At 50.6% G+C, this 26,142-nt stretch overlaps 1 protein-coding gene and 1 long non-coding RNA gene across 2 annotated transcripts in view; both read left to right on the forward strand.

Annotated features, from left to right (window-relative positions):
- Positions 1–8,016: 8,016 nt before the first annotated feature.
- LOC144734696 (uncharacterized) lies at positions 8,017–11,192 on the forward strand. Its single transcript, XR_013588538.1, has 2 exons — positions 8,017–8,140; positions 10,617–11,192. It is a non-coding gene; the product is annotated as an uncharacterized LOC144734696 (long non-coding RNA).
- A 9,179-nt stretch (positions 11,193–20,371) lies between these two features.
- Positions 20,372–26,142, forward strand: part of EXOSC5 (exosome component 5) — a 19,903-nt gene continuing 14,132 nt past the window's right edge. The window contains exon 1 of the mRNA XM_078616896.1: positions 20,372–20,471. Coding sequence (XP_078473022.1) covers positions 20,372–20,471 — 100 coding nt within the window. The remainder of the gene's footprint in view (positions 20,472–26,142) is intronic.

The following is a 26,142-nucleotide window of genomic DNA, read 5'->3' on the forward strand; positions in this document are numbered from 1 at the left end:
TGTGTGCACGTTGTGTGTACGTTGTGTGTACGTTGTGTGCACGTTGTGTGTACGTTGTGTGCACGTTGTGTGTACGTTGTGTGCACGTTGTGTACACGTTGTGGGCACGTTGTGTGTACGTTGTGTGTACGTTGTGTGCACGTTGTGTGCACGTTGTGTGTACGTTGTGTGCACGTTGTGGGCACGTTGTGTGTACGTTGTGGGCACGTTGTGTGTACGTTGTGTGTACGTTGTGTGCACGTTGTGTGTACGTTGTGTGCACGTTGTGGGCACGTTGTGTGTACGTTGTGTGCACGTTGTGTACACGTTGTGTGTACGTTGTGTGCACGTTGTGTGTACGTTGTGTGCACGTTGTGGGCACGTTGTGTGTACGTTGTGTGCACGTTGTGTGCACGTTGTGGGCACGTTGTGTGCACGTTGTGTGTACGTTGTGTGCACGTTGTGTACACGTTGTGTGTACGTTGTGTGCACGTTGTGTGTACGTTGTGTGCACGTTGTGTGTACGTTGTGTGCACGTTGTGTACACGTTGTGTGTACGTTGTGTGTACGTTGTGTGCACGTTGTGTGCACGTTGTGTGTACGTTGTGTGCACGTTGTGGGCACGTTGTGTGTACGTTGTGGGCACGTTGTGTGTACGTTGTGTGTACGTTGTGTGCACGTTGTGTGTACGTTGTGTGCACGTTGTGGGCACGTTGTGTGTGCGTTGTGTGCACGTTGTGTACACGTTGTGTGTACGTTGTGTGCACGTTGTGTGTACGTTGTGTGCACGTTGTGGGCACGTTGTGTGTACGTTGTGTGCACGTTGTGTGCACGTTGTGGGCACGTTGTGTGCACGTTGTGTGTACGTTGTGTGCACGTTGTGTACACGTTGTGTGTACGTTGTGTGCACGTTGTGTGTACGTTGTGTGCACGTTGTGTGTACGTTGTGGGCACGTTGTGTGTACGTTGTGTGTACGTTGTGTGCACGTTGTGTGCACGTTGTGTGTACGTTGTGTGCACGTTGTGGGCACGTTGTGTGTACGTTGTGTGTACGTTGTGTGCACGTTGTGTACACGTTGTGTGTACGTTGTGTACACGTTGTGTACGTTGTGTGCACGTTGTGTGCACGTTGTGTGTACGTTGTGTGTACGTTGTGTGTACGTTGTGTACACGTTGTGTGTACGTTGTGTACACGTTGTGTGCACGTTGTGTGTCCGTTGTGTGCACGTTGTGTGCACGTTGTGGGCACGTTGTGTGTACGTTGTGTGTACGTTGTTTGCACGTTGTGGGCACGTTGTGTGCACGTTGTGTGTACGTTGTGTGCACGTTGTGTACACGTTGTGGGCACGTTGTGTGCACGTTGTGTGCACGTTGTGTGCACGTTGTGGGCACGTTCTGTGCACGTTGTGTGTACGTTGTGTGTACGTTGTGTGCACGTTGTGTGCACGTTGTGTGCTCGTTGTGTGCTCGTTGCGTGCACTTTGTGTGCACGTTGTGTGCACGTTGTGTGCACGTTGTGTGCTCGTTGTGTGCACGTTGTGTGCACGTTGTGGGCACGTTGTGTGCACGTTGTGGGCACGTTGTGTGTACGTTGTGGGCACGTTGTGGGCACGTTGTGTGTACGTTGTGGCCACGTTGTGGGCACGTTGTGTGTACGTTGTGGGCACGTTGTGTGTACGTTGTGGGCACGTTGTGTGCACGTTGTGTGTACGTTGTGGGCACGTTGTGGGCACGTTGTGTGTACGTTGTGGGCACGTTGTGTGCACGTTGTGTGTACGTTGTGTGCACGTTGTGGGTACGTTGTGTGTACGTTGTGTGCACGTTGTGGGCACGTTGTGTGCACGTTGTTTGTACGTTGTGTGTACGTTGTGTGCACGTTGGGGGTACGTTGTGTGTACGTTGTGTGTACGTTGTGGGCACGTTGTGGACACGTTGTGTGTACGTTGTGTGCACGTTGTGTGCACGTTGTGGGCACGTTGTGTGCACGTTGTGGGTACGTTGTGTGCACGTTGTGTGCACGTTGTGTGTACGTTGTGTGCACGTTGTGTGCACGTTGTGTGCACTTTGTGGGTACGTTGTGTGCACGTTGTGTGCACGTTGTGTGCACGTTGTGTGTACGTTGTGTGCACGTTGTGTGTACGTTGTGTGTACGTTGTGTGCACGTTGTGTGCACGTTGTGGGCACGTTGTGTGTACGTTGTGTGCACGTTGTGTGTACGTTGTGTGTACGTTGTGTGCACGTTGTGTGCACGTTGTGTGTACGTTGTGTGCACGTTGTGTGCACGTTGTGTGTACGTTGTGTGCACGTTGTTGGCACGTTGTGTGTACGTTGTGTGCACGTTGTGTGTACGTTGTGTGCACGTTGTGGGTACGTTGTGTGTACGTTGTGTGCACGTTGTGGGCACGTTGTGTGCACGTTGTGGGCACGTTGTGTGCACGTTGTGTGCACGTTGTGGGTACGTTGTGTGCACGTTGTGTGCACGTTGTGTGCACGTTGTGTGCACGTTGTGGGCACGTTGTGTGCACGTTGTGTGCACGTTGTGTGCACGTTGTGTGTACGTTGTGGGCACGTTGTGTGCACGTTGTGTGCACGTTGTGGGCACGTTGTGTGTACGTTGTGTGCACGTTGTGTGTACGTTGTTTGCACGTTGTGTGCACGTTGTGTGCACGTTGTGTGTACGTTGTGTGCACGTTGTGTGTACGTTGTGTGCACGTTGTGTGTACGTTGTGGGCACGTTGTGTGTACGTTGTGTGCACGTTGTGTGTACGTTGTGTGCACGTTGTGTGTACGTTGTGTGCACGTTGTGTGTACGTTGTGTGCACGTTGTGGGCACGTTGTGTGCACGTTGTGTGCACGTTGTGGGCACGTTGTGTGTACGTTGTGTGCACGTTGTGTGCACGTTGTTTGCACGTTGTGGGCACGTTGTGTGCACGTTGTGTGCACGTTGTTTGCACGTTGTGGGCACGTTGTGTGCACGTTGTGTGCACGTTGTGTGCACGTTGTTTGCACGTTGTGGGCACGTTGTGTGCACGTTGTGTGCACGTTGTTGGCACGTTGTGTGTACGTTGTGTGCACGTTGTGTGTACGTTGTGTGCACGTTGTGGGCACGTTGTGTGCACGTTGTGTGCACGTTGTGTGTACGTTGTGGGCACGTTGTGTGCACGTTGTGTGTACGTTGTGTGCACGTTGTGGGCACGTTGTGTGCACGTTGTGTGCACGTTGTGTGCACGTTGTGTGTACGTTGTGGGCACGTTGTGTGCACGTTGTGTGCACGTTGTGGGCACGTTGTGTGCACGTTGTGGGCACGTTGTGTGCACGTTGTGTGTACGTTGTGTGCACGTTGTGTGTACGTTGTGGGCACGTTGTGTGTACGTTGTGTGTACGTTGTGTGCACGTTGTGGGCACGTTGTGTGTACGTTGTGTGCACGTTGTGGGCACGTTGTGTGCACGTTGTGTGCACGTTGTGGGCACGTTGTGTGCACGTTGTGTGTACGTTGTGTGTACGTTGTGTGCACGTTGTGTGTACGTTGTGGGCACGTTGTGGGCACGTTGTGTGCACGTTGTGGGCACGTTGTGTGCACGTTGTGTGTCTGTTGTGTGTCCGTTGTGTGTCCGTTGTGTGCACGTTGTGTGCACGTTGTGTGCACGTTGTACGTATGGATAGGTTTCATCCCCTTTGTGGTGTTTGCAAGGCATGAAGACTGCAATAAGCGTGCGCAATTGTGGCACAACTTGCAAACACACACGCTCTGATAAAATATGGCATTGTCTTTGAAACGGGTTGGCCTCCGCCAGAGAGAGACAGCCTTCTTCATGGCCTCGTCTCGCCACTAGTGTCAGACCAGTGAACAACGCCACAAGGCACACAAGTCGCCTTCGGCTCTCGTAAAAGTTTTACATTTGGTGTTCGAACATCTAAACACCTATTTTTTTTTATTGCCAGCAAGGGTAAAACAAAAACTGTTCTTATTTTTTTTTCATACTTCTGATACTGCCACAAAAAAAACCACACAAGTAACATAGGCATGCTGTATATATGCAGCATGCCTATGGGAGTTGAACTTCTTTCGTTGAGGTTCGCATTCTTAAATGTCAGCGTGGCGAGCAAAATTTTGACGGCCGACTAGGCGGTGAGGTTCGCGGCTCAATGAGCGCTGTTGTTCATCGCATCCCTCATCCGGTATGAATGAATACGTATTCCGATTCCCTTTTTTCTGAGATGCGCTAGTGGAAGAGCGTTCCCCCACGCGTACGGACACGAGGCATCGCCGCTGTTGCCGCCGCTGCAGTTGCAGGTTCTGTCGCTCGAACTCTCACCCGACCAGCCGGATTCGTTTGACGACGACGACGACGATGATGATTAGGAATGAGAAGCACCACAAGGTGATGAGGAATAGGAGGAAGATACATCTTCTTGGTTCTTTCGGTAAAGTCACGTAGAAGGGAAGTAATAAAATAATAAAAATAAAACATAATAAAATAAATAATTCTCACGACGTTTCGGCTACAACGCAAGCAGCCGTCTTCAGGTGAAGAATGAGACACTACCAAGCTAGGAGCTTATATATAAGCTGGGTTGGAGGTGGAAGAAGAGAGCCTTAACAAAAAGAATGTGAATATGAAGAGGAATTTAGCATATTCATGGGAAATGCGTAGGAGGTGGGTGGGGGGGTTTCATAGTCATATTATGCCCATGCATTATGCAGGATCAACAGCACCAAGGGGGGATGCAGGGAGTAGCATTAACAAAGGAAAGGAATGTTAATAGTATGTAGCTGCAGTTACTAAACAACCACGTAGAAAACTAAAGTATAAACTACATAAAAAAAACTAAAGTATAAACTACATAAAAAAAACTAAAGTATAAACTGCATAGCACCATCAGTATACTTACTATACTCTACAATAAGCTGAGTTACTAACAGCAAGTAAAACATTACAATTCTACGTCGTAAAAATTATATAATATGCTTTCATCTAAACTTTATTCTCTTACATCACACGAGCATACACCGTACTATATACTGCCATAGATAAACCCAACATTAAATTATATACTGTATTGCTATAAACCACCTTATACATTTTAATATAACACTATGTATTATTCTACTGTGTGTATCACACTGCTATATGTTTACTATACAATTACGATACTATATATTACTTTGTACATTGTATTAAGCATATAAATGTTATACTATTTGTTATTATACACTGTACCATTGACCGTCGTGTCAATGGGTGAGTCGTGGGGGGAAAACTTGCAGCGGAGCAAAGAATCCATTCCCTGCGGAGAATACAATGCCAGTGAGTGGAACGCGGTCTGAAAGTCACCGTAAACGTGAACACAATCAGTTAAGATCCGAAATGGTTTATTACGTCCTTCCAATGATTGCTAAGCCAGAATCCATCTTCTCGGTTAAAATTGTCTCTGTGTTTGTATATGTGGATCGCCTCATGAACGAATCTCTCATGATAGCCAGGTGGCTTGCAGAGAACCTCTGTCTTGGAGAAGTCAATGTCATATGAGCCCACTGAGTTGTAACAGTGATCTGCCACAGCTGAGGTGTTTGTCCTACCGTGTGTAATGCGGGCGTAAGCGACCTTCCGGATGTGACGTCACGGGGGGTGGAGCCATGTGACGTGGGTGGAAGGTTCGGGTCCTTAAGCGGGTAAACCGGAAGGGGAAGTCAGTCGGGGTGTGAACGGAAAAGAGTGAGGCCACGCGGGCGAGTGAGAAGAGGGGGGGCACCGACGGCCATCGGGAGCCAACCCCGAAGACAAGAGGAAGCTACGGAGTGGTGTGCAGCTGCGGAGAAGACAGCCAGAAGGGCTGCGTGTTAGAGGCAGCGGTGTGGCTGCCAGGTGTGGCGGGAGAGAAGAGGGAGAGACAGCACGAGGCTGTCAGAGCTGCAGAGAGGAAGAAGGAGAGAGGAGTTGCAGCGAGTACAGCCAAGGGGGGCTGTGTGAGAGTAACAGCAGCGGGGCTGCTGTTGTGGACCGGGCCGACATCGGAGTCAGCGCCGTGGAGAAGCTACAGAGTAGAGACAGCCGTGTGGGAATACAGTACGAACCGAATAAAGGACACTGAGCCAGACATCGTGGTCCAGTCGTTTATTACACGTGTTTCAGGTCTGCTTTATGTTCACGGATGCGGTCCCTAATGTAACTGCTACCACAGAGGCAACTTAGTTTGTAGACGCCAGGGTACTGTATGTCTGGAACCACATCTTTTACAGACGGTACCAGATCACGGATCCAGACATACAGTACCCTGGCGTCTACAAACTAAGTTGCCTCTGTGGTAGCAGTTACATTGGGGACTGCATCCGTGAACATAAAGCAGACCTGAAACACGGTAGGATAAACACCGCAGCCGTGGCAGATCACTGTTACAACTCAGTGGGCTCACATGACATTGACTTCTCCAAGACAGAGGTTCTCTGCAAGCCATCTGGCTATCATGAGAGATTCGTTCATGAGGCGATCCACATATACAAACACAGAGACAATTTTAACCGAGAAGATGGATTCTGGCTTAGCAATCATTGGAAGGACGTAATAAACCATTTCGGATCTTAACTAATTGTGTTCACGTTTACGGTGACTTTCAGACCGCGTTCCACTCACTGGCATTGTATTCTCCGCAGGGAATGGATTCTTTGCTCCGCTGCAAGTTTTCCCCCCACGACTCACCCATTGACACGACGGTCAATGGTACAGTGTATAATAACAAATAGTATAACATTTATATGCTTAATACAATGTACAAAGTAATATATAGTATCGTAATTGTATAGTAAACACATAGCAGTGTGATACACATTAGGGTGAGTCGAATAATACATAGTGTTATATTAAAATGTATAAGGTGGTTTATAGCAATACAGTATATAATTTAATGTTGGGTTTATCTATGGCAGTATATAGTACGGTGTATGCTCGTGTGATGTAAGAGAATAAAGTTTAGATGGAAGCATATTATATAATTTTTACGACGTAGAATTGTAATGTATTACTTGCTGTTAGTAACTCAGCTTATTGTAGAGTATAGTAAGTATACTGATGGTGCTATGCAGTTTATACTTTAGTTTTTTTTTATGTAGTTTATACTTTAGTTTTCTACGTGGTTGTTTACTAACTGCAGCTACATACTATTAACATTCCTTTCCTTTGTTAATGCTACTCCCTGCATCCCCCCTTGGTGCTGTTGATCCTGCATAATGCATGGGCATAATATGACTATGAAACCCCCCCCACCCACCTCCTACGCATTTCCCATGAATATGCTAAATTCCTCTTCATATTCACATTCTTTTTGTTAAGGCTCTCTTCTTCCACCTCCAACCCAGCTTATATATAAGCTCCTAGCTTGGTAGTGTCTCATTCTTCACCTGAAGACGGCTGCTTGCGTTGTAGCCGAAACGTCGTGAGAATTATTTTATTTTATTATGTTTTATTTTAATTATTTTATTACTTCCCTTCTACGTGACATTACCGAAAGAACCAAGAAGATCAATCCCTGCAGTCACGAAAGCTTTAAATAGGAAGAGACATGTTGCAGTTCTCGTCGTTAATTTACGGCCTCCACGTGCGATCTCGCTGGGAGCGGGGAAGGTGGGGCGGGGGGGCGATAAGAAAGGAGATGATGAATCTTGCGACGAGATATTAGAGTCTCTGTCTAGAAGCGGCAAGGGGGAGGGAAAAAGAAAAAAACAACAACGGCATTCTCCAATTAAGACTTTATCTGGGAGCTGCATGGGTCTCGGCACACTCACATTCGAGGAATGGAGCCGGTTGAATAACTTGGCCAAATTGCATCATTACAGCACGCTTGACAGAGCAAATTGCAGCCTGGCCCTCTGTGCAAGTTGAGCACGAGTGTTGGGTGCTGCTTGGCGGTGGTGGTGGTGGGGTGAGGGAGCCTCGCTACAAATTGGCCCCTCCGTGAAAATGTGACGCACAAGGGTTATGGAACGACGAAGACCCCCCCCGCCCCGCCCTTCCCTGACCCGCCCCCCGGTATAGCCTCAACCGACTGGTGGGGCAAGGCCTGTGAGCGAGTCGAACCTGTCTATGAATGCCGGCAACGGTGAACGAAGAGGGGTGGGTGGCCAGCACACACGCCCGGCCGCCTTTGTCTCCACTCCAGAACCAGGTACTCATTCGAGGCTGAGTCGACCTAGGGGAGGCACCGGCCACCGGTTCACGAAATCGTCAACCGGTTTTGGTGGCCGTGAGCGGTAGCGTAGCGCAGACCACGACTACACCGCCGATGCCCACCTGCGATGTATGTTACACCTGGGCGCCAACACACGTGATGTATGTTTATGTATTGCACGTTGAATTTTTGAACTTTCGCGTGGCAGTGCGGGCAATGCGCACATGAACCTGGCATCCCTGGCACCATTCCCGCTCGCGGCTAATTAACGTCAGCGGTGATTATCTGAACCAGTCTTGCCATGTGTGTATGTTGAACTTCGTTTGCACCGTACGTACCCAACCGTGTTATTCGGCGGCGGTGATGTCATCGCTCCATTTGCACCACGGGAGGACGTCCCCTTAAACGTGTTCCCTGCCTTGGCCTGCTGCACCATCGATATTCGTGAACCACCGTGCATGATTCCTTCTAGAGTTGCCATCTATGGACCCGGGTCTGTTTTTCACACGAGTGCAAAAAAAACCACAAAACACCCGAAATCGATATTAATGTTTCTCCATAACGTTACTGAGATTTTTTTTCTCTCAAAAGTGAGTTGTCTCAAACCCACGTTTGTTCAACGAAATGTAACGTATTGAATATTGCTGTTTGTGCACTGTTTTAAAGTTTTTCTGCTCACGCAGTTGTGTTTTCTCACACTTCTCTTACCATTTATAGCGCTACTTGTTGTGTTTTCTGTCGGCGCTTTTATAACCATTCTTTCGTCACTCGGGGTCACTCTCGTCTCTCGAGTTCTCACTCAAAGTGAACGAAAATAAACTCGAAAATGTGGAAACATCTCACGTCTACCCACGACCACTGAGTCGATTTCCGTCGCGAAAAAAAATCAACGCTAAGCCTTCCTGGGCACGTGAAGCCGAGGCAGTTGCTCGGATAATTTATCGAGCTGTTTCTTTTTTCTTTCCGGCTTGAATCTGTAAATCACCGTCTCGCCTCCGAGTAATTTGCATCAGATGCAGAGAATTAGCAAGAACAGCAACAAAAACATCTGCTCTGCCAAGTGACAGAAGTGGGGACGATTTGTGGCAGGGGTGGGCAGGGCAGGTAGCTGGGGGGGGGGGGGGGACACGAGCACGTGGTACGTCACGCACAGCGGCCCTGAACAATGTACAGGGACGCCTCGACTTACGGACGAGTTAGTTCCAGAGGTTTGTTCGTAAGTCGATTTGTTCGTAAGTCGATTTGTTCGTAAGTCGATTTGTTCGTAAGTCAAACTTTACTCCTGTCGATTCCAAACATGTTGTACGGCGTGTACACTAAACACGGGGAATGGGTTTTTGAAGTTGAATCATCTCCTGGAGATGTAGATGCCACTGGTTCTTCATGTTCTGCATATGTAGATGCCACTGGTTCTTCATGTGGCATCTACATGCCTTATGGACAGGTTTTTTCGTATCTCTGAAAGCTAATACGTCGAATGTTTGTAAGTCGAGGTGTCCCTTTACATATGTTAAACTTCTTTCGCACCGTACGTAGCCAACAGAGATAATCGGAGGGGCGGGGTAAGGACAACAAACTAAGCACAAAAAGCATTTCTAAAGAAATCAATGTAGTATATAGTGGTGTAGTGTATAGTGTAGTGTATAGTGTACAGTCGAGTGTAGTGTCGTGTATCGTGTAGTGTATAGTAGTGCAATGTATAGCATCGTGTATAATGCAGTGTATAGTGATGTATGCACTGAATATTGAACTTCTTTCGCACCGTACATAGTCAAGCGAGTTATTCGGAGCTGCGAGTAAGGGGCAATAACAATAGCGCAGTGAGCCTGCACCACGCGTCAACATTGCAGGGACTTGCGGGTACGAGCTGGGTGGCTGTCCTGGTTAATACCGAAAACGTTCAAGTCAGCGGTTCGCAATTTGACGGTGCTCCCCCCCTGTATTACAGACCTGAACCGGCGGTGGAAATTCCACATTCTTATGGCGAGCGGGAGTCTCTCTCTCGCAGTCTCCATCTCTCTCTCTCTCTTTTTTTTACGATCAGTGGAAACAAGAAGATGCTCGGTGTAGTCGGCACTTTGCTTCGTTCATCATTTCGTAATTATTTTTATGCTTTGCTTTATTTAACCCCCCCTCTCGCTCTCTCTCTCGCTCACTCTCTCGCTCACTCTCTCGGTCACTTTCTCGCTTCCCTTCTTGCTCACTCTCTCGCTCACTCTTTCGCTCCCTCTCTCGCTCACTCTCTCGCTCACTCTCTCGCTCACTCTCTCGGTCACTCTCTCGCTTCCCCTCTCGCTCACTCTCTCGCTCACTCTTTCGCTCCCTCTCTCGCTCACTCTCTCGCTCACTCTTTCGCTCCCTCTCTCGGTCACTCTCTCGCTCCCTCTCTCGCTCACTCTCTCGCTCACTCTCTCGCTCCCTCTCTCGCTCACTCTCTCACTCACTCTCTCGCTCTCTCTCGTCCTTCTCGCAGTCCAACGGCCTCCGACGAGTAGCTCATATCAGCATGCAGAGCTCCCCGTCATCTGCCACCGAGCACACGGCCTCCTCCATCGCCCACTGCTCCTTGAAGGCCGGCACGGCGTGGGTCAGCTGCGCATGTCTCTCTCTTTCTCCATGGGATGACCCCAGAAGGCTTCGTGGGCTGAGTCGACACCCCGAGACGCAACCGCGATTTGAACAAGCGACCGCGTGGAATACGCTCGAACGCTGAGCCGCCTCGACCCTGGTTGTACTCCAGGTGCGTGGCCTAGATACGAGTGGCGTCTGCTTACACAGAGGGCTCTCAAGATATTATTTGAAAAAAAAGAGTTGGGCCATATGTGCCCGTGTCATTGCCCACATTGGACAAATTTGATATAATTTCTGGCAATTAACTCAACTGGGTGAAGCCACCACAGCGACATCGCCTGCTCCCCCCCCCGCCACTCATCAAGGGAACATAAACCATAATCACGCGAACTCCGGTTCGATTCCATCTCCCGTACGCGGCAGTTGAAACGTAACGGTGAGAGTGGTCTTACATCTGTAATAAACGACTGGACCACGATGTCTGGCTCAGTGTCCTTTATTCGGTTCGTACTGTATTCCCACACGGCTGTCTCTACTCTGTAGCTTCTCCACGGTGCTGACTCCGATGTCGGCCCGGTCCACAACAGCAGCCCCGCTGCTGTTACTCTCACACAGCCCCCCTTGGCTGTACTCGCTGCAACTCCTCTCTCCTTCGTCCTCTCTGCAGCTCTGACAGCCTCGTGCTGTCTCTCCCTCTTCTCTCCCGCCACACCTGGCAGCCACACCGCTGCCTCTAACACGCAGCCCTTCTGGCTGTCTCTCCGCAGCTGCACACCACTCCATAGCTTCCTCCTGTCTTCAGGGTTGGCTCCCGATGGCCGTCGGTGCCCCCCCTCTTCTCACTCGCCCGCGTGGCCTCACTCTTTTCCGTTCACACCCCGACTGACTTCCCCTTCCGGTTTACCCGCTTAAGGACCCGAACCTTCCACCCACGTCACATGGCTCCACCCCCCGTGACGTCACATCCGGAAGGTCGCTTACGCCCGCATTACACCACCCTCCCCCGTAGAAAAATCCCAGCCGACCTCGGCTGACCAATAGCAAATCGTAATGCGGCGAATCGACCTTCCCCCCTAAAGGACACTAAGCATACAATGTAACAGCAAGAACAACAACAACAACGCAATTAACATCAACGAACGTACAAAAAGCATGCAATAAATACAACTGTAAGAAAAAGATAACAACACAGCAACAATCAACGAAACGTAAGCGATTTGGAACGTGTGCGGGTCGCCGGCCCGTCCCGGACGGTCGGCGGCCCACTCACAGAACGGGAACGCGATGAAAGTCGAGGAATGACAGGGGGTAATCCCCCTGTCGCAGCTGGAAGTCCACCAACGTCCCGTGTCCCTAAAGAATTAGTCTTGGGCTTGTCCCGTGACCGTGCCTGCAGCTGGGTCGGAAGGGCTGCAGGGCTCGAAGGTCCCGCAGACCTGGCAGGCGTCCTCCGAGCAGGGCCCCTCGTCCCCCGCAATGTCACGGCCGGCCTGTCTGGAACAGGTACGACAGGCGCTCTAGCAAGATCAATGGACGCAGGCAGGGGAGAGTCAGCAGCAACAGAACCCGGCAAGGCAACATTGGGGGATGACGCATCATGTAAGGGAGCAACATATGGTTTCAAGCGCGACGTATGCACAACCCAGCGACGAGATCCAATTTGGACGCGTGCTGACTGTGGGTTGGGAACCGCAATGAGGCGTACGGGACCATGCCAGGGTTTGTGCAATTTCGGAGAGGTTCCCGGACGTACCTGTGGACAATGAAGCCAGGCTAGGTCCCCAACCTTCCAGGGGCACTCCCCCTCGGACCGTCGCGCATACCGCTCGTTCCGGGCCTGGGCTTTGGCCGTAGCCACGCGGGCATTCTCCCGCGCCTCCGTGACTCGGCGAACCGTGTCCTGAATGTATTCAGGAAGTGGTTTACGAGGTCCCTTCACCCCAGTTCCCAATTGCACATCCACCGGCGGCACGTTTTCCCGACCATACATAAGGTAAAACGGCGAATACCCCGTAGCCGCATGAGGCGTCATCCTGTACGCCGAAAGCACTCCGGGGATGTGCAGATCCCAATCTGATTGTTGTTCGCTCACGGTATGGCAAAGCATGGCAGACAATGTCCTGTTCAGCCGTTCAACCATACCATCCGTCTGCGGATGGTATGGGGATGTCCGTACTTTCTTAGTCCCAAGGCCCGCGCACACTTCCGCCAATAATTTAGAAGAGAAATTCCTGCCCTGGTCCGTGAGGAGTCTCTCAGGCGCCCCCTTGTCCATAATATACCCAAACAAAAAGGCGTCGGTAATGGCCGCGGCCGACTGATCGGGCAACGGCCAGGCCATCGGCCAACGGGAGAGGTACTCAACCCCTACCAGCAAATATTTATTACCCCTCGCCGATGGTGGAAAAGGTCCCAATATGTCCAGTGCCACCAATTCATTGACTCGAGACACCTGAATCGACTGGAGAGGCGGCACGTAAGGATGTTTCGGCGGCTTACGTCGTGCACACACAGGGCACGCGCGCACGTGCCCTACGACATCTGTCGCCATGCCGTGCCAAAAATAATGACGTTGCAACGTCAACCAGGTCTTCTGCACCCCTAAATGTAAGAGAGTGTCACAATGGAGGGTTCTAATCAACTCGAATCGCAAGGACGTTGGTACCACCAGGCGCCAACGTTCCTGGAACCCCTCCCGCCACATAAGCAGACCATCTCGGAGAGCGGTTTGCGGCCCCACAGCCGTACTCGGACTCCCATTGTCCCTAGCAGACCGCTTCCGCAAGGACACCAACGACTCATCCATCATCTGTTCCCGGATCCAGACAGACCGCGGCAGATTCAAAACCCCGTCAGCCGGTCCCGGTTCCATCGGAGTGTCCGACTTCTCGACGGCCAACGTAAGCGGCTGAGGGGGGTTTGGAATCGGCGAACACCTATGCGTCCCCGACGCACACTTACAAGGGGCGCGCCGTGGTAATCTGGAAAGTGCGTCAGCGTTCGCATGGCGCACTCCCTTCCGATGTTGAATTTGGAAGGAAAATTCCTGTAGCGTGTCCAACCAACGTGCCAACTGTCCGGATGGCTGGTCAATTTTAAGGGCATATTGCAAGGCCGCATGATCCGTACGCACAATAAAAGAACGACCGTAGAGGTATGGTCGAAATTGCCGTAGGAAAAAAACAACCGCCAATAGTTCTCTGCGAGTGACACAGTAGCGGGTTTCCGCAGGAGACAAGACTCGGCTACCATACGCCACGACACGCTCTACACCCCCTTTAGACTGTGATAATACCGCCCCAATACCCGTGTCACTCGCGTCCGTATCAAGAATGAATGGGTGATCGAAATCGGGATAATCCAATGTTGGGGCCGTGGCCAATAGATCACGCAGACTCCGAAAGGCCGCCTCCTCCGGCTGTCCCCAAACAAACTTCCATCCTTTACCCGTAAGGAGATGCAAGGGCCTCGCAATTGTCGCAAAACCCGGCACAAATCTTCGGTAATACGAGGCAAATCCCAAAAACCGCCGAACATCCCCCACGGTGGCCGGAGTCGGCCAATCCCGGACGCACGCCGTCTTTTCCGGATCCGTGGACACCCCCTCAGCACTCACAATGTGCCCCAAATAGCGGACGGACCGTTGCAGTAGGTGACATTTCTTTGGTTTGAATTTCAATTTGGCAGAACGCATCCTCGTGAACACTGTCTCCAGCCGCGTCAAATGTTCATCAAATGTGTGGCTGAAGACAATAATATCATCCAAATATATAAGACACGTCTCCCACTGCAACCCCGACAAAACGAGCTCCATCAATCTTTGAAATGTAGCAGGGGCCGCATTCAATCCCATCGGGAGACAGTTGAATTGAAATAACCCCTGCGGCGTACGGAATGCGGTTTTCTCCCGTGAGGACTCGTCAAGGGGAAGCTGCCAAAATCCCGAAGAGAGGTCCAGTGTGGAAAAGAACTTAGCCCCCGACAATGCGTCGAGGGAGTCATCCATACGCGGCAGGGGGTACGCATCTGCCACCGATATCTTATTCAATTTCCGGAAATCAACACAAAATCGCAATTTGCCATCCTTTTTCTTAACCTAGACGACCGGATCGCCCCATGGGCTGTTAGATGGCGATATAATGTCCGCAGCCAACATGTTGCCACTGCCCCCCGCACGTGTTCTCGCTCCGCAGGACTCATCCGATGCGAATTTAATCGAATAGGGGCAGCATCGCCCGTCTCAATGTGATGGTAAAGCAACGAAGTGCGGCCCAAATCCAAATCATCGGAGCTGAACACATCGGAATATGTCAACAACAATTTACGCAGCGCACCACGTTGCTCCATGGACAGGGAAGAATTTCCGTCACATAAGTCAGCAACCCAACGATTATCCGAACCCCTTGGCTCAGAAACCCCAGCAACCACTCCCCGGCTATGCGGACAATCATGCGTCGCAAACGCTGTAGTGGCATGTGCCACAACCGTACCGGCCGGAACACGGACGTTTTCCCCCCCCGCATTAAGCACCTGTAAAAACGGTAATTGATCCGGCCGGACGATGGTCTGTGCCCCCACTAACGCCAACCCGGTTGTTATCGTGGCGGACGGTGACAACAAGACCCCTACTGCTCCTAGCCGATCAGGCAGGGGCTTCCGATACCGCAAGGGTATAAGCATCTGTGTACCAGGTGGGATGTCCACAGATGCGACGGACAGCGCCTGCACTTGTACGGCCGAAGCAGGTCGCCCCCAGGGCGACGGCAGAAACGAGATTTGACGGCCCCCCGGCAGTTCAATACAATTCTCATTGATTTTGATCAAAATGGGCATCTTAGCCAAAAAATCGGTGCCTAACAAACAAGGAACCGCCAAAGATCTCGATATTAAAACAACGCCCGAGGCCGACACATCCCCAATAGATATCTTAGCATCCACCTGGCCCACGATACCCATGCTACCCCCGTTCGCAGCGACGCACGACCCATAAACCGGACGCACAGCCCCCGGCGGGATGCCCAACAGATGGAAAATGACATCCGAAATAATAGTCGCAGACGCGCCGGAGTCGACCAAAATGCGTACGTCCACCCCTTGTATAGACCCCGGTACAGTGGACAAACCCGTAGCGGCCACGACGACTCTCCGTGCCAACTTGCGCCACTGCGTGACCGAGCGACAAGGCCCCGTCGAAGGGCTTTCTTTAACAACAACTTTAGGATCGCGCAACGAAGGTGATGGGTGAGGTGTAAAGCCTTGCCGGGTGTCTGGTGCGTGCCGACATGCCTGTTTCGGAGGATCTTTAGTCGGCTTGTCCGGTACCGAGGCCTCCTGCTGTGGCGGAGCCGGGAAGAGGGCCCAGCAGTCTCTGGCGTAGTGGCCCCTACGCCCGCAGCGGAAACATTCGGCATCGTTGCGCCGAAGCGCAGGCCTTGCCTCCCGATGGCCCCGTTCCGGTAGCGCAGCGCGCGGCCTCAGCCCGCCGCGTCCCGTCCATGGAGCGGAGGCGGCCGTCAGCTGTTGAGGGCCCCGGTCATCCGGAACGTAGACAGCCTGCGCAGGGTTCCACCCCAGCGCATCCCCTTCTTTGACGGGCCCCCCCGTCCACGCCGTCACTTGTTTCCAGCGACGGAGATTGAATTGCGCATCGAGACACTTAGCAGCCATCCGGGAAGTTAGTTTCTCATGCCCACACACAGGCATGGGGATCCCTAGATCCCGAGACAGCTCCAACATTTTCCCTAATATGAGAGGCTCGAGCAGGTCCTGTGGCGTCTCAGGATAAGCTGCCATGGCCAGCTCCAGCACCGCACCCCTGAACGCCACGGGCGACTCCTCTGGTGCTCGTTGTCGTTGAGCGAATCGCCGATGCGCATCATCTGGTGGCTCACAAGCGTCGGCCATTTCTTGAAAAACACCACGTAAAGTTGCCTTCTTATCGGTCGTTATGGAACGGAAAAATCGGACAGATTCGTCGTCCAGGAGAGTCGGCAACACCTCCAAAGCCTCAGCATCGGTCCATCTTGCTGTGCGTACCGCCGCCAAGAAGCGGCAGGCGAAAGCGCTCCAGTCCCCACCGATGGAAAATTCTTTAACTGTGGTAAGGTGGCGACTCCGACTCCTCTTCCCGCCGTCTTCCAATGGTGGTGGTTGTGGTGGCAAATTCAAAATGGCGTCGGCCCGCGGCGTGGCCAAGATGGCGGTTTGGCGCCGCGGAGCGCGCAAGATGGCGGCTTCTTGCCGCGTGGCCAATGGCGGCGGCAGGGCAGGCAACGTGGCGGCCCGAGGAGCACCAACTGCGTCCTCCATCGTCCCTGGCGCGACGAGATGGCATAAATGCGTCAGGACGTCCTTTAGTGCCTCCAGTTGTACCGCCATCTCTTGCCATCTTTGATCAGCGTCCGATGATGTCGACGGACCCGCCACCGCGCCGACATCCTCCACTCCCGTCCCCGTGCTCGCCTCAGCAGGGCTCTCCTCCACCACCCCAGCAGAATACGTGGTTGGAGGGAGTTCGTCGTCGTCGGACGAAGAAGCCGATGCAGGCGCCGGATTAACTTTCTTCCTCACTTGTTTCGACATGCCGTTGCACTTCTGACACCAGTGTAATAAACGACTGGACCACGATGTCTGGCTCAGTGTCCTTTATTCGGTTCGTACTGTATTCCCACACGGCTGTCTCTACTCTGTAGCTTCTCCACGGTGCTGACTCCGATGTCGGCCCGGTCCACAACAGCAGCCCCGCTGCTGTTACTCTCACACAGCCCCCCTTGGCTGTACTCGCTGCAACTCCTCTCTCCTTCGTCCTCTCTGCAGCTCTGACAGCCTCGTGCTGTCTCTCCCTCTTCTCTCCCGCCACACCTGGCAGCCACACCGCTGCCTCTAACACGCAGCCCTTCTGGCTGTCTCTCCGCAGCTGCACACCACTCCGTAGCTTCCTCCTGTCTTCAGGGTTGGCTCCCGATGGCCGTCGGTGCCCCCCCTCTTCTCACTCGCCCGCGTGGCCTCACTCTTTTCCGTTCACACCCCGACTGACTTCCCCTTCCGGTTTACCCGCTTAAGGACCCGAACCTTCCACCCACGTCACATGGCTCCACCCCCCGTGACGTCACATCCGGAAGGTCGTTTACGTCCGCATTACACATCCACCCCCCGCCGCCTTTGTCCACCCGGCGGTGCGCAATGGGTTACAAAGCGGTGAGTAGTCGATCGCAAGCTCGCCTCCCTGCCAAGACCTGGCTTCCCCTTGCCGAATGAACACATGATAGGGTCGCACTCATTACACACAGCGTGCGTGCCGCAAATGAACTCCAAAACCTCGCCGCTGATCTCGTCAAAGATCATAAAACCATCGTCGCAACAGCAGCAGCAGCGGCTTCTGGCTGTCCATCGGTCACCGCATCGCGCGGCGCTTTCAGATGCGCTTCTGCGTCCGTCTGGAACGCTCTTCCATTCCGATATTAGGACGCCGCTAGAGCTGTGCGCTTTTAAATCTTGATTGACAAACTCCTTTCTTGAGAACTGCTTTTGGTGTGTAGTTTGTTGTCCTTACCCCCGCACCTCCGATTAGCGCGGTTGGCTACGTACGGTGCGAAAAAAGTTTAACGCGCGCGCACAAAGTCACTGCGGACAATATCTGTCCATGAAACAGGGCGCTATCGTGATAGCCTTGCAGGGCTCAGGACGGGGGGCGGAGGGAGTGAGAGGCTTTGCCTATGAACACGCGGAAGTTCACAAATATTGGTCAAAGCAAGCCTGGCTCTGCTGACGAGGACACTGAACATCGATTCGGGGCCCCGAGATTGTTCCGCATGAATCCAATGCTGCTCAGAATGTGCACACTCCCGGAAGAGTTTGTATGTTCTTCCTTTGTTGTGCAGTGCTAGTGAGAATGTGAATGTTTGGCATTTGTATGTTCTCACAGTGTGAGTGTGTGAATGAGCGGTGGTGTCGTGGTTTCCTAGGGGATGTCCGGGACCGGTTCAGAAAATCACTTCCATGGGACTATTGTTTTTTTTATGGAAAAGGGACGGATAATAGACTGTAACATGATAACAAATGCAATGTTAATAGCTTCTAAGTGTCAACGGGTCTCCACTTGTTCGCCATCATTGTCAACGCATTGCCTGGAATCTCCTTCAGGTCGTCTCCAGAGCCAAGAGGCACATTTCTCGTGGCTTTGTTGAAAATTCTCAGAAGTGTTAAACATTTTATTTTTCAAAGCACCCTGCATACGCATGCCTACTGGTGAAACATATTCGTCTTTACGCGAAGAGACAAAGACGGGAAACGGGAGGCGTCGTTGCGTTTGTCTCGCGCGCTTTGTGAATGATGCCGACCAATGCCGGATTAAGCTAATGTGGGGCTTGTAGCATATGTTATAAAGGGGCCCTAAATAAATAAATAACAACGTACACATTTTTACACGAAATTTTAACTTGCATAGTGAAGTAATTATATTTTTTTCATTTGCTATAAAGCCAGATAATACGAAAAATCGCTGACCTTAAACACCCAGTCGTTCATAAAAGCTGAAGGCGGTATAGTACCATAGTAATAGAGCAAGTGCACAATCACTGAACCGGAACTGATAGCATGAAATAATTTAGCGTGTGGCCCTTGAAAGTGCGGGGCCCGTAGCAGTGCCGGATTAAGCTTGTGCGGGGGCCTCACTCATCGCGTTCGGATGATTTTCTTTCCCGTCGTGTGTGGGGGCGTGATGGTTCGGATTTTGTTCGGGCCGAGGTTGTTGTTGTGGCCACGAGATTGTTGTTGTTTGCACGAGGTTGTTGTCTGCACGAGGTTGTTGTAGGCATGGGTTTGTTGTTTTGGGCACACGGTTGTTGTTGTAGGCATGAGTTTGTTGTTGCGGGCACGAGATTGTTGTTGTTGTCTGCACGAGATTGTTGATGTGGGCACGAGGTTGTTGTTGTTGTAGGCACGAGGTTGTTGATGTGGGCACGCGTGTCCCTGCGTGAACCCTCCAACCGCACCCCCCGCCCCCCCCCCCCGCCGACGCTGTCCGCCACGACCGCCCAAGCTGCTGCGTCGCCGCTGCGGCTCCTCGTGTGGGACTGAGTGAGTGACCTGTGGAGTTTTGTATTTTATCCCCCTCGTCTGCAGAGTGTTTGAATGAGTGAGTGGTGTTTGTATGTTACCCCCCTGTTCTGCAGTGCGAGTGAGTGCGTGGCGTTTGTGCGTCATCCCTCTGTTCTGCAGAATGTTTCAATGAATGAGTGAGTGTTTCGAGCTTTTATGTTATCCGCCTGTTCTGCAGAGTGTGAATGAATGAGCCGTTACCTCGGGGATGCCCCGGACCGGTTCACATAATCGTCACTGGTGTTGGCCGTGAGCGGTATTCGAACTCGGTTCAGCGCGCTCACCGCTACACTAACGCTCCACACACACACAAATACATGAACCCTTACACACACGTACGTACGTCAAAAACGCACCATCAACATTTTGACCATACTTCACTACTCTGGTCAGTGCGAATTGGTGATTGCTCAGGACCGGTTCAGCTATCACTCTTAGCTCTCTGTAATTGGGGCGGGGGGGATAGATTCATTGCCCTGGGCAATACTCACGAGTCACCCACTGTGGCTAAAAGCAGAACGAATGTCATCATTCAGACCGCCGTGGCTAGAAGGGACCATGGCTAGCGGTCAAACGATTCACGATGAAGTGACAACCGAGGGATGGAACGCGTCCGAGAGGAACGTCCTTGGAGGAGACGGAGCGACGCAATCGCCGGGTGGATCGTGGCGGCGGTAGCTTTGTGGAGGCCTCCATCCAGCGGTAGATCGACCAATGGCTGACGAACAAAGGTTTAATGGAATTGCCACTTGTGGGCGTTTCCCGAGCGATGGAAATGTGAATAATTAACGCGCGGTCTGAATGGAACGTGAGTGAGTCAAGCGCGTCCTAAATTCGAGGTTAGGAAAAAATATATTTAATTGTAAGGTTGTATTTTAAGCCATTAATTTCCTCGCCTTTAATTAGTTATGCCATTATTTAGGCCAATCGCTAAACACAGATCCGGAGCTCTGTGATTCATCTGATTCTTAGTTTTATTTTTAAAGCCCTGTGCTTATGCCATTGAAGAAATATATCTTTGTGGATTTAGGAGAATGTATGACATAAACAATTAAGCCCATAGATAATTGCCTAATGTCACCCTACACGCGACTAAAAATATTCATTTCATGAATATGTGTGTATTCTTTAATTTTGCCATTTCCACCACGAGCCCCACTGTGCACCCTGGTCGTGCTATCGGCGCCACACGGCGAAGACGAATAAGAAGAATCCATTCGTCACTCCTTCTCGTTGTTCAAGAACATTCCGCGGAGACGGATAATCGCAGAGCTACCTCTCAGCTTCATTTCACGAGTGAGTGGGGTAACAAGTTCCCACTCGCTCTGGCATATGAGGGTGGCCACGGTGGCGAAATGTTAACTAAATCGCCTGGAATACGGAAGGTCGTGGGTTCCTTCCCGACCCGGACGCGTGTTGCATATTTGGAGTTGGGGCGTCTCTCTACGGGTGGTCGCGGAGTGTTTTTCTCCGAGTGCTTCGGTTATTTTTTTTTCCCCTTTCCATATTCAGAATCAACATCCACGCGTTAAAGAGCACTTCGGCTGCTGTGCATGCCCACGCGATAAGCCACGTCGTTGAGCTGTCATTTGTGATATCTGGTGTTGCTTCTGAAAAAAAGATACGCAGCTCGGTGTGGCATAAAACCTTTGTGCAATAAAACAAAGATTCGTGGAAATGGCAGTCAAACCAGGCGTAGTTTTTCAATGTTTTCAGCGGCTGGATCTTTTTTTTTTTTTGCTAATTTAAAACTGAGAACGAAATTTAATGTGATGGGGTATTTTTTTTTTCTTTCTCGTGTGCAGTCATTAGTAATCGGGCTGAGCCCTCTTAAAAAAAAACAGTTTTCTCCTTTTTCAAACGCGGGAGAACCAACGTTGCGGACTTGGTAAGCACTTAATTGGACCGCTTTGTGGAATTCATTCTCGGTGATTAATTACAATTTCGAGACATTGCGCGATTGTTGCAATGTTCTCGTAATTGGCAATATTTCTCGTCGCCGCGTGAATGCTGCTACATTTTACTCTAATTGAGAACGCGGCAATTATAATGAGGAACTCGGTTTACATTTTAATTGTTGCTAACGATGTTTAATTTCAACATGTATTTGTCATCGTTGCACTGATGTTATTTTCTTTGTTTCATACACGTGTAAACAAAAAACTGCATTAGCTTGCAATCAATGCTCCGCCAATACAACTCACTCCTCCACTCACAGCTAGCGCGCGCATCCAATCTCGTCCGATCTCTTTGTATCTTGGAAGCTCAGCAGATCTCAGCCTGCTTAGTAGTCCTGCGATGGAAGACTGCCCGGGCAAATACCAGGCAGTATTGGGTGATACTCTTAAGTTTTTTCGGTAAAGTCACGTAGGTAAAAAATGTAAATTAATAAAAGTAAAATAAATATAAAATAAAAATCACGACGTTTCGGAGGCAACACAAGCCTCCGTCTTCAGGTGGAACCGTCACAGCCACGACAGCTGTATCAAGTAAATGAGAGATCACAAGAAATACTACCCCCCTCAACCATTTTATATACGGGGTAGTATTTATTGTGATCTCTCATTTACTTGATACAGCTGTCGTGGTTGTGACGGTTCCACCTGAAGACGGAGGCTTGTGTTGCTTCCGAGACGTCGTGAATTTTTTAATTTGTTTTATTTTACTTTTATGAATTTAAATTTTTTTACCTACGTGACTTCACCGAAAAAACCTAAGAGTGTGAATCCTTGCAGTCACGAAAGCTTCAAATCTAGAAGTATTGGGTGAGCTTACTCCGTTGCTGGCAGATGGCAGCAGAGCAATTGGATATTTGAATCTACGGTACCTGTACGACGCTTTTGAGTATAATCAACCAAATATGCGCAGTCGGTTTTATCGGGTTCTTGATGATTTCTTAAAAAAAAAAGAAAACGGTGACGAATTTCTGAACCGGTCCCCTAGGTCGACTCAGCGTAAAATGAGTACCTGGTATGGTTTGAAAACATCGCGGGAGACAAAGACGGCCGGGCATGGTGCTGGCCCCCCACCCCCCTCGTGTGCCGTGCGGGCCTTCATTGGCGCTCGCTAACAGCACTTGCCCCAACAGTATGTTAAAGGCTATACGGGGGATCTTTGTATTTGTGCGTCTGTGTGTGTGTGTGTGTGGATGGTGAGTAATGGCAGAATAGAGGATGGTCCCAAGCGGCTCGTAGGATCTCCCGGGGAAATGTTTCACAATCCGCTTGCGTGAATGCCGTGCAGAATCGGAAATGCCCATCTCACCGCACTTCGGATTGGCACTGTTGGCTTCGTACGGTGCGAAAGAAGTTCAACATACGTACACCCATACATGCAGGAAGCTATTGGAGCTACGCACTTTACATCGAGGCTGAAAACTCATTTCTTGAGAACTGCCTTTCAGTGTTTAGTGTGTTGTCCCCCCCCCTCCCGCACCTGCGATTAGACACGGTCGGCTGTGTCCGGTGCGAATTTTTTTTTTTGCATATATCGAGTCACGCAGACACCCGTCGACTCACACAGAGACCCAGAGTTGCCCTAACCCCGGCACACTCCGATGAGCACGGCTGGATACGTGCGGCGCGAAAGGAGCGCAACGCACGTGGCACGCAACCGCACCCGATGTGTCGCTAGCAACCCGCCACACGCATTCGGAGCGACATCTCTCGCCAAAGGGGCCGTCCATAAATGACGTCACGCGATTTTGAACGAGTTTTGACCCCCCCCCTTCTTCGTCACATGGCACGAAAAGTCAGACCCCCCACTGAAATATGACGTCACAAAGCTCTGCCCCCCCTCAAAAATAATAAAACTTGCTTCAAATCGCTTTAAACTATTGTCATTGTAGTGCGTATTTAATGTGGCGCTGCACTCTGATGTTGTAGGAGAAAGCATTTATTAAAAGTATATTTAATTAAGTAGAACGTGTTGTCTATATTTATTTAAAGTTGCGCATTTTGATGTGACGTCACATTTCTCACCCCCCCCTCCCCCCCCATCGTCACATATCGTCACAAATGTCTGACCCCCGCCCCCCCAGGTGCGTGACGTCATTTATGGACGGCCCCAAATTGCGCAATTAGCCGGCGATCACGCGAAGTTTGCGTGGCGAGGTGGTTCACGCGCGAGGAAGCGACGCTGCTGCACGCGCTCACGGCCGTATAGGGGGCCGTCCATAAATGACGTCACGCACCTAGAGGGGGGGGGGTCAGACATTTGTGACGATGTGTGACGAGGGGGGGGGGGGGGTTGAGAAATGTGACGTCACATCAAAATGCGTAACTTTAAATAAATATAGACAACACGTTCTGCTTTATTAAATAGACGTTTTAATGTTTTCTCCTACAACATCAGAGTGCAGCGCCACATTAAATACGCACTACAATGACAATAGTTTAATGCGATTTGAAGCATGTTTTTTTTTTTGGGGGGGGGGGGCAGAGCTTTGTGACGTCACATTCGAGGAGGGGGGAGTTCTGACTTTTTGTGACGCCGTGTGACGATGTTGGGGGGGGGGGGGTCAAAAATGGTCCAAAATCAAGTGGCGTCATTTATGCACAGCCCCCATATGATCGGCGGTCTGCCCGGTGGCAATTGGAGATGCTTTCCGACCGGTGTAATTGACCCCCGAGACGTTTGGGATGGAGGTGGTGGCTCTGTGCGCGCTGCGGCGAGGGCTGATTAGGATGCAATCTGTTAAGCGATGGATGCGTCAGAAGGTAGTGGCCCATTAATTATTGAAACTCTTCCCATGGTAGCGCTTGCCCCCCCCAACCCCATATGCCTCACACAAGGCAATCTGCGCCTGACGGGCACCTGGCAAAAAGCGAAATTCCTGGGGAATCTATTGTCTAGTAAATGGGTGATTACGTTGTTCCGCAGGAGCCGTCTCAAACGTGTGTGTGTGTGTGTGTGGTGGCTCGTAAGTACAGGAGCCAATTTACGGGAAAGATACGTATGAATTATCGTGGTGTTTTTATTCTCCAACGACGACGCTTCCACGATTAACATTGTGCGGTGTATGAAATAGTTTAGCCTCGAACGAGGACCTATATTTATTTTGTTTTCTTACAGACGGAGATCGTCTTCCTAATAAACATTTGACAGTTCACCAGCATTTCGCCCGGGTTACCCACAACGCCGGAAAACAACCTCGATAATTATAGCACTGGTCAACACACTTTTTCTGGCATAAGGTATTCCAACGGTTTTAAGGTAATTTTGGGGTGCTGATTCCAAATCTGGCATCAGTTTTTGTCTATCACATCAGGTTTTTGAGATATCAAATATTGCATTTTCAGTAAAAACTGCAGAAGAAAAATATAAAATAAATGTGGATATCTACATAAAATGATATTATAAACACACTATCCTAAAAATACAGCACCATATTTTAACACTAAAGCAGTCATTGACTCGCAACAACTTGCAATCATAAGTGACAGAGTTAATTTCGGGTAAAATCAATGAAAATGGGGTATGCCGATAGCATAAAATGAGATGTGATAGAGCAAATCTGAGATCAGATTTGGAATCAGCACCCTGGAATTAGTCTAAAACAGCTGCAAAAGTCTAGGCCAGAAAAAAATGTTTTTTTTTTGTTGACCAGTGTAATCTTTAAGGAAGACACTGGAACGTTGTTGTTTTGCAGTAGGGGGGCGATGAGTACTTCTGCTGCTGCTGCTGTATGTCGTAATTGTGTTTTTATCGTTGTAATTTTGCGATTCGCTTTTTGTTGTTGTTGTTGTTGTTGCTGTTGTTGCTGATTTTGACCGTGACGGTCACGGGGAATCTTTAACGTCCGCTGTGTAAACAGGCGGCGCTTAGTATACATACTATATACAGTACATATTGCTACGGTCAATAGACCCACCGCGGTATTAACCAGGAACGGCCACTGGAATTCGAACCGCGATTCTCCGGCGACAACTACGGGGGCGGAACGCGAACTCCTGCGGCTGGGCCGCCGCGTCACCGCGAAGTAGGGACGCCGATCAAACCTCCTCCATGCCGCTCTCTCTCTCTCGCTTGACACATTTTTCTTGTCATCAACTCGACGGAGATGATCACTTAATGGACTGGCTGCTTTCTCGGGCTCGTTGCGAATTCAAACTCTGCCCGGAACATTTTGTCTTTCAGCTCGAGAAATATTTCTCCCTTGTCCATCCTTTAATGTTTTATTATTTCCCACCCCCCCCCCCCGCAACCCCCCCCCCCTCCCTCCCACAAAAAGATATAAACCCCCAGCATAGGAGACATGTGGCATCTCTGCTGAAACAACATCCACCCATGAGCCAGGGGGTGGCTAAAAAAGATCTCATGAATAAATG

The sequence above is a fragment of the Lampetra planeri genome, chromosome 52 (genome assembly GCF_965212315.1).
Source record: "Lampetra planeri chromosome 52, kcLamPlan1.2.h2, whole genome shotgun sequence".
Classification (NCBI taxonomy): domain Eukaryota; kingdom Metazoa; phylum Chordata; class Hyperoartia; order Petromyzontiformes; family Petromyzontidae; genus Lampetra; species Lampetra planeri.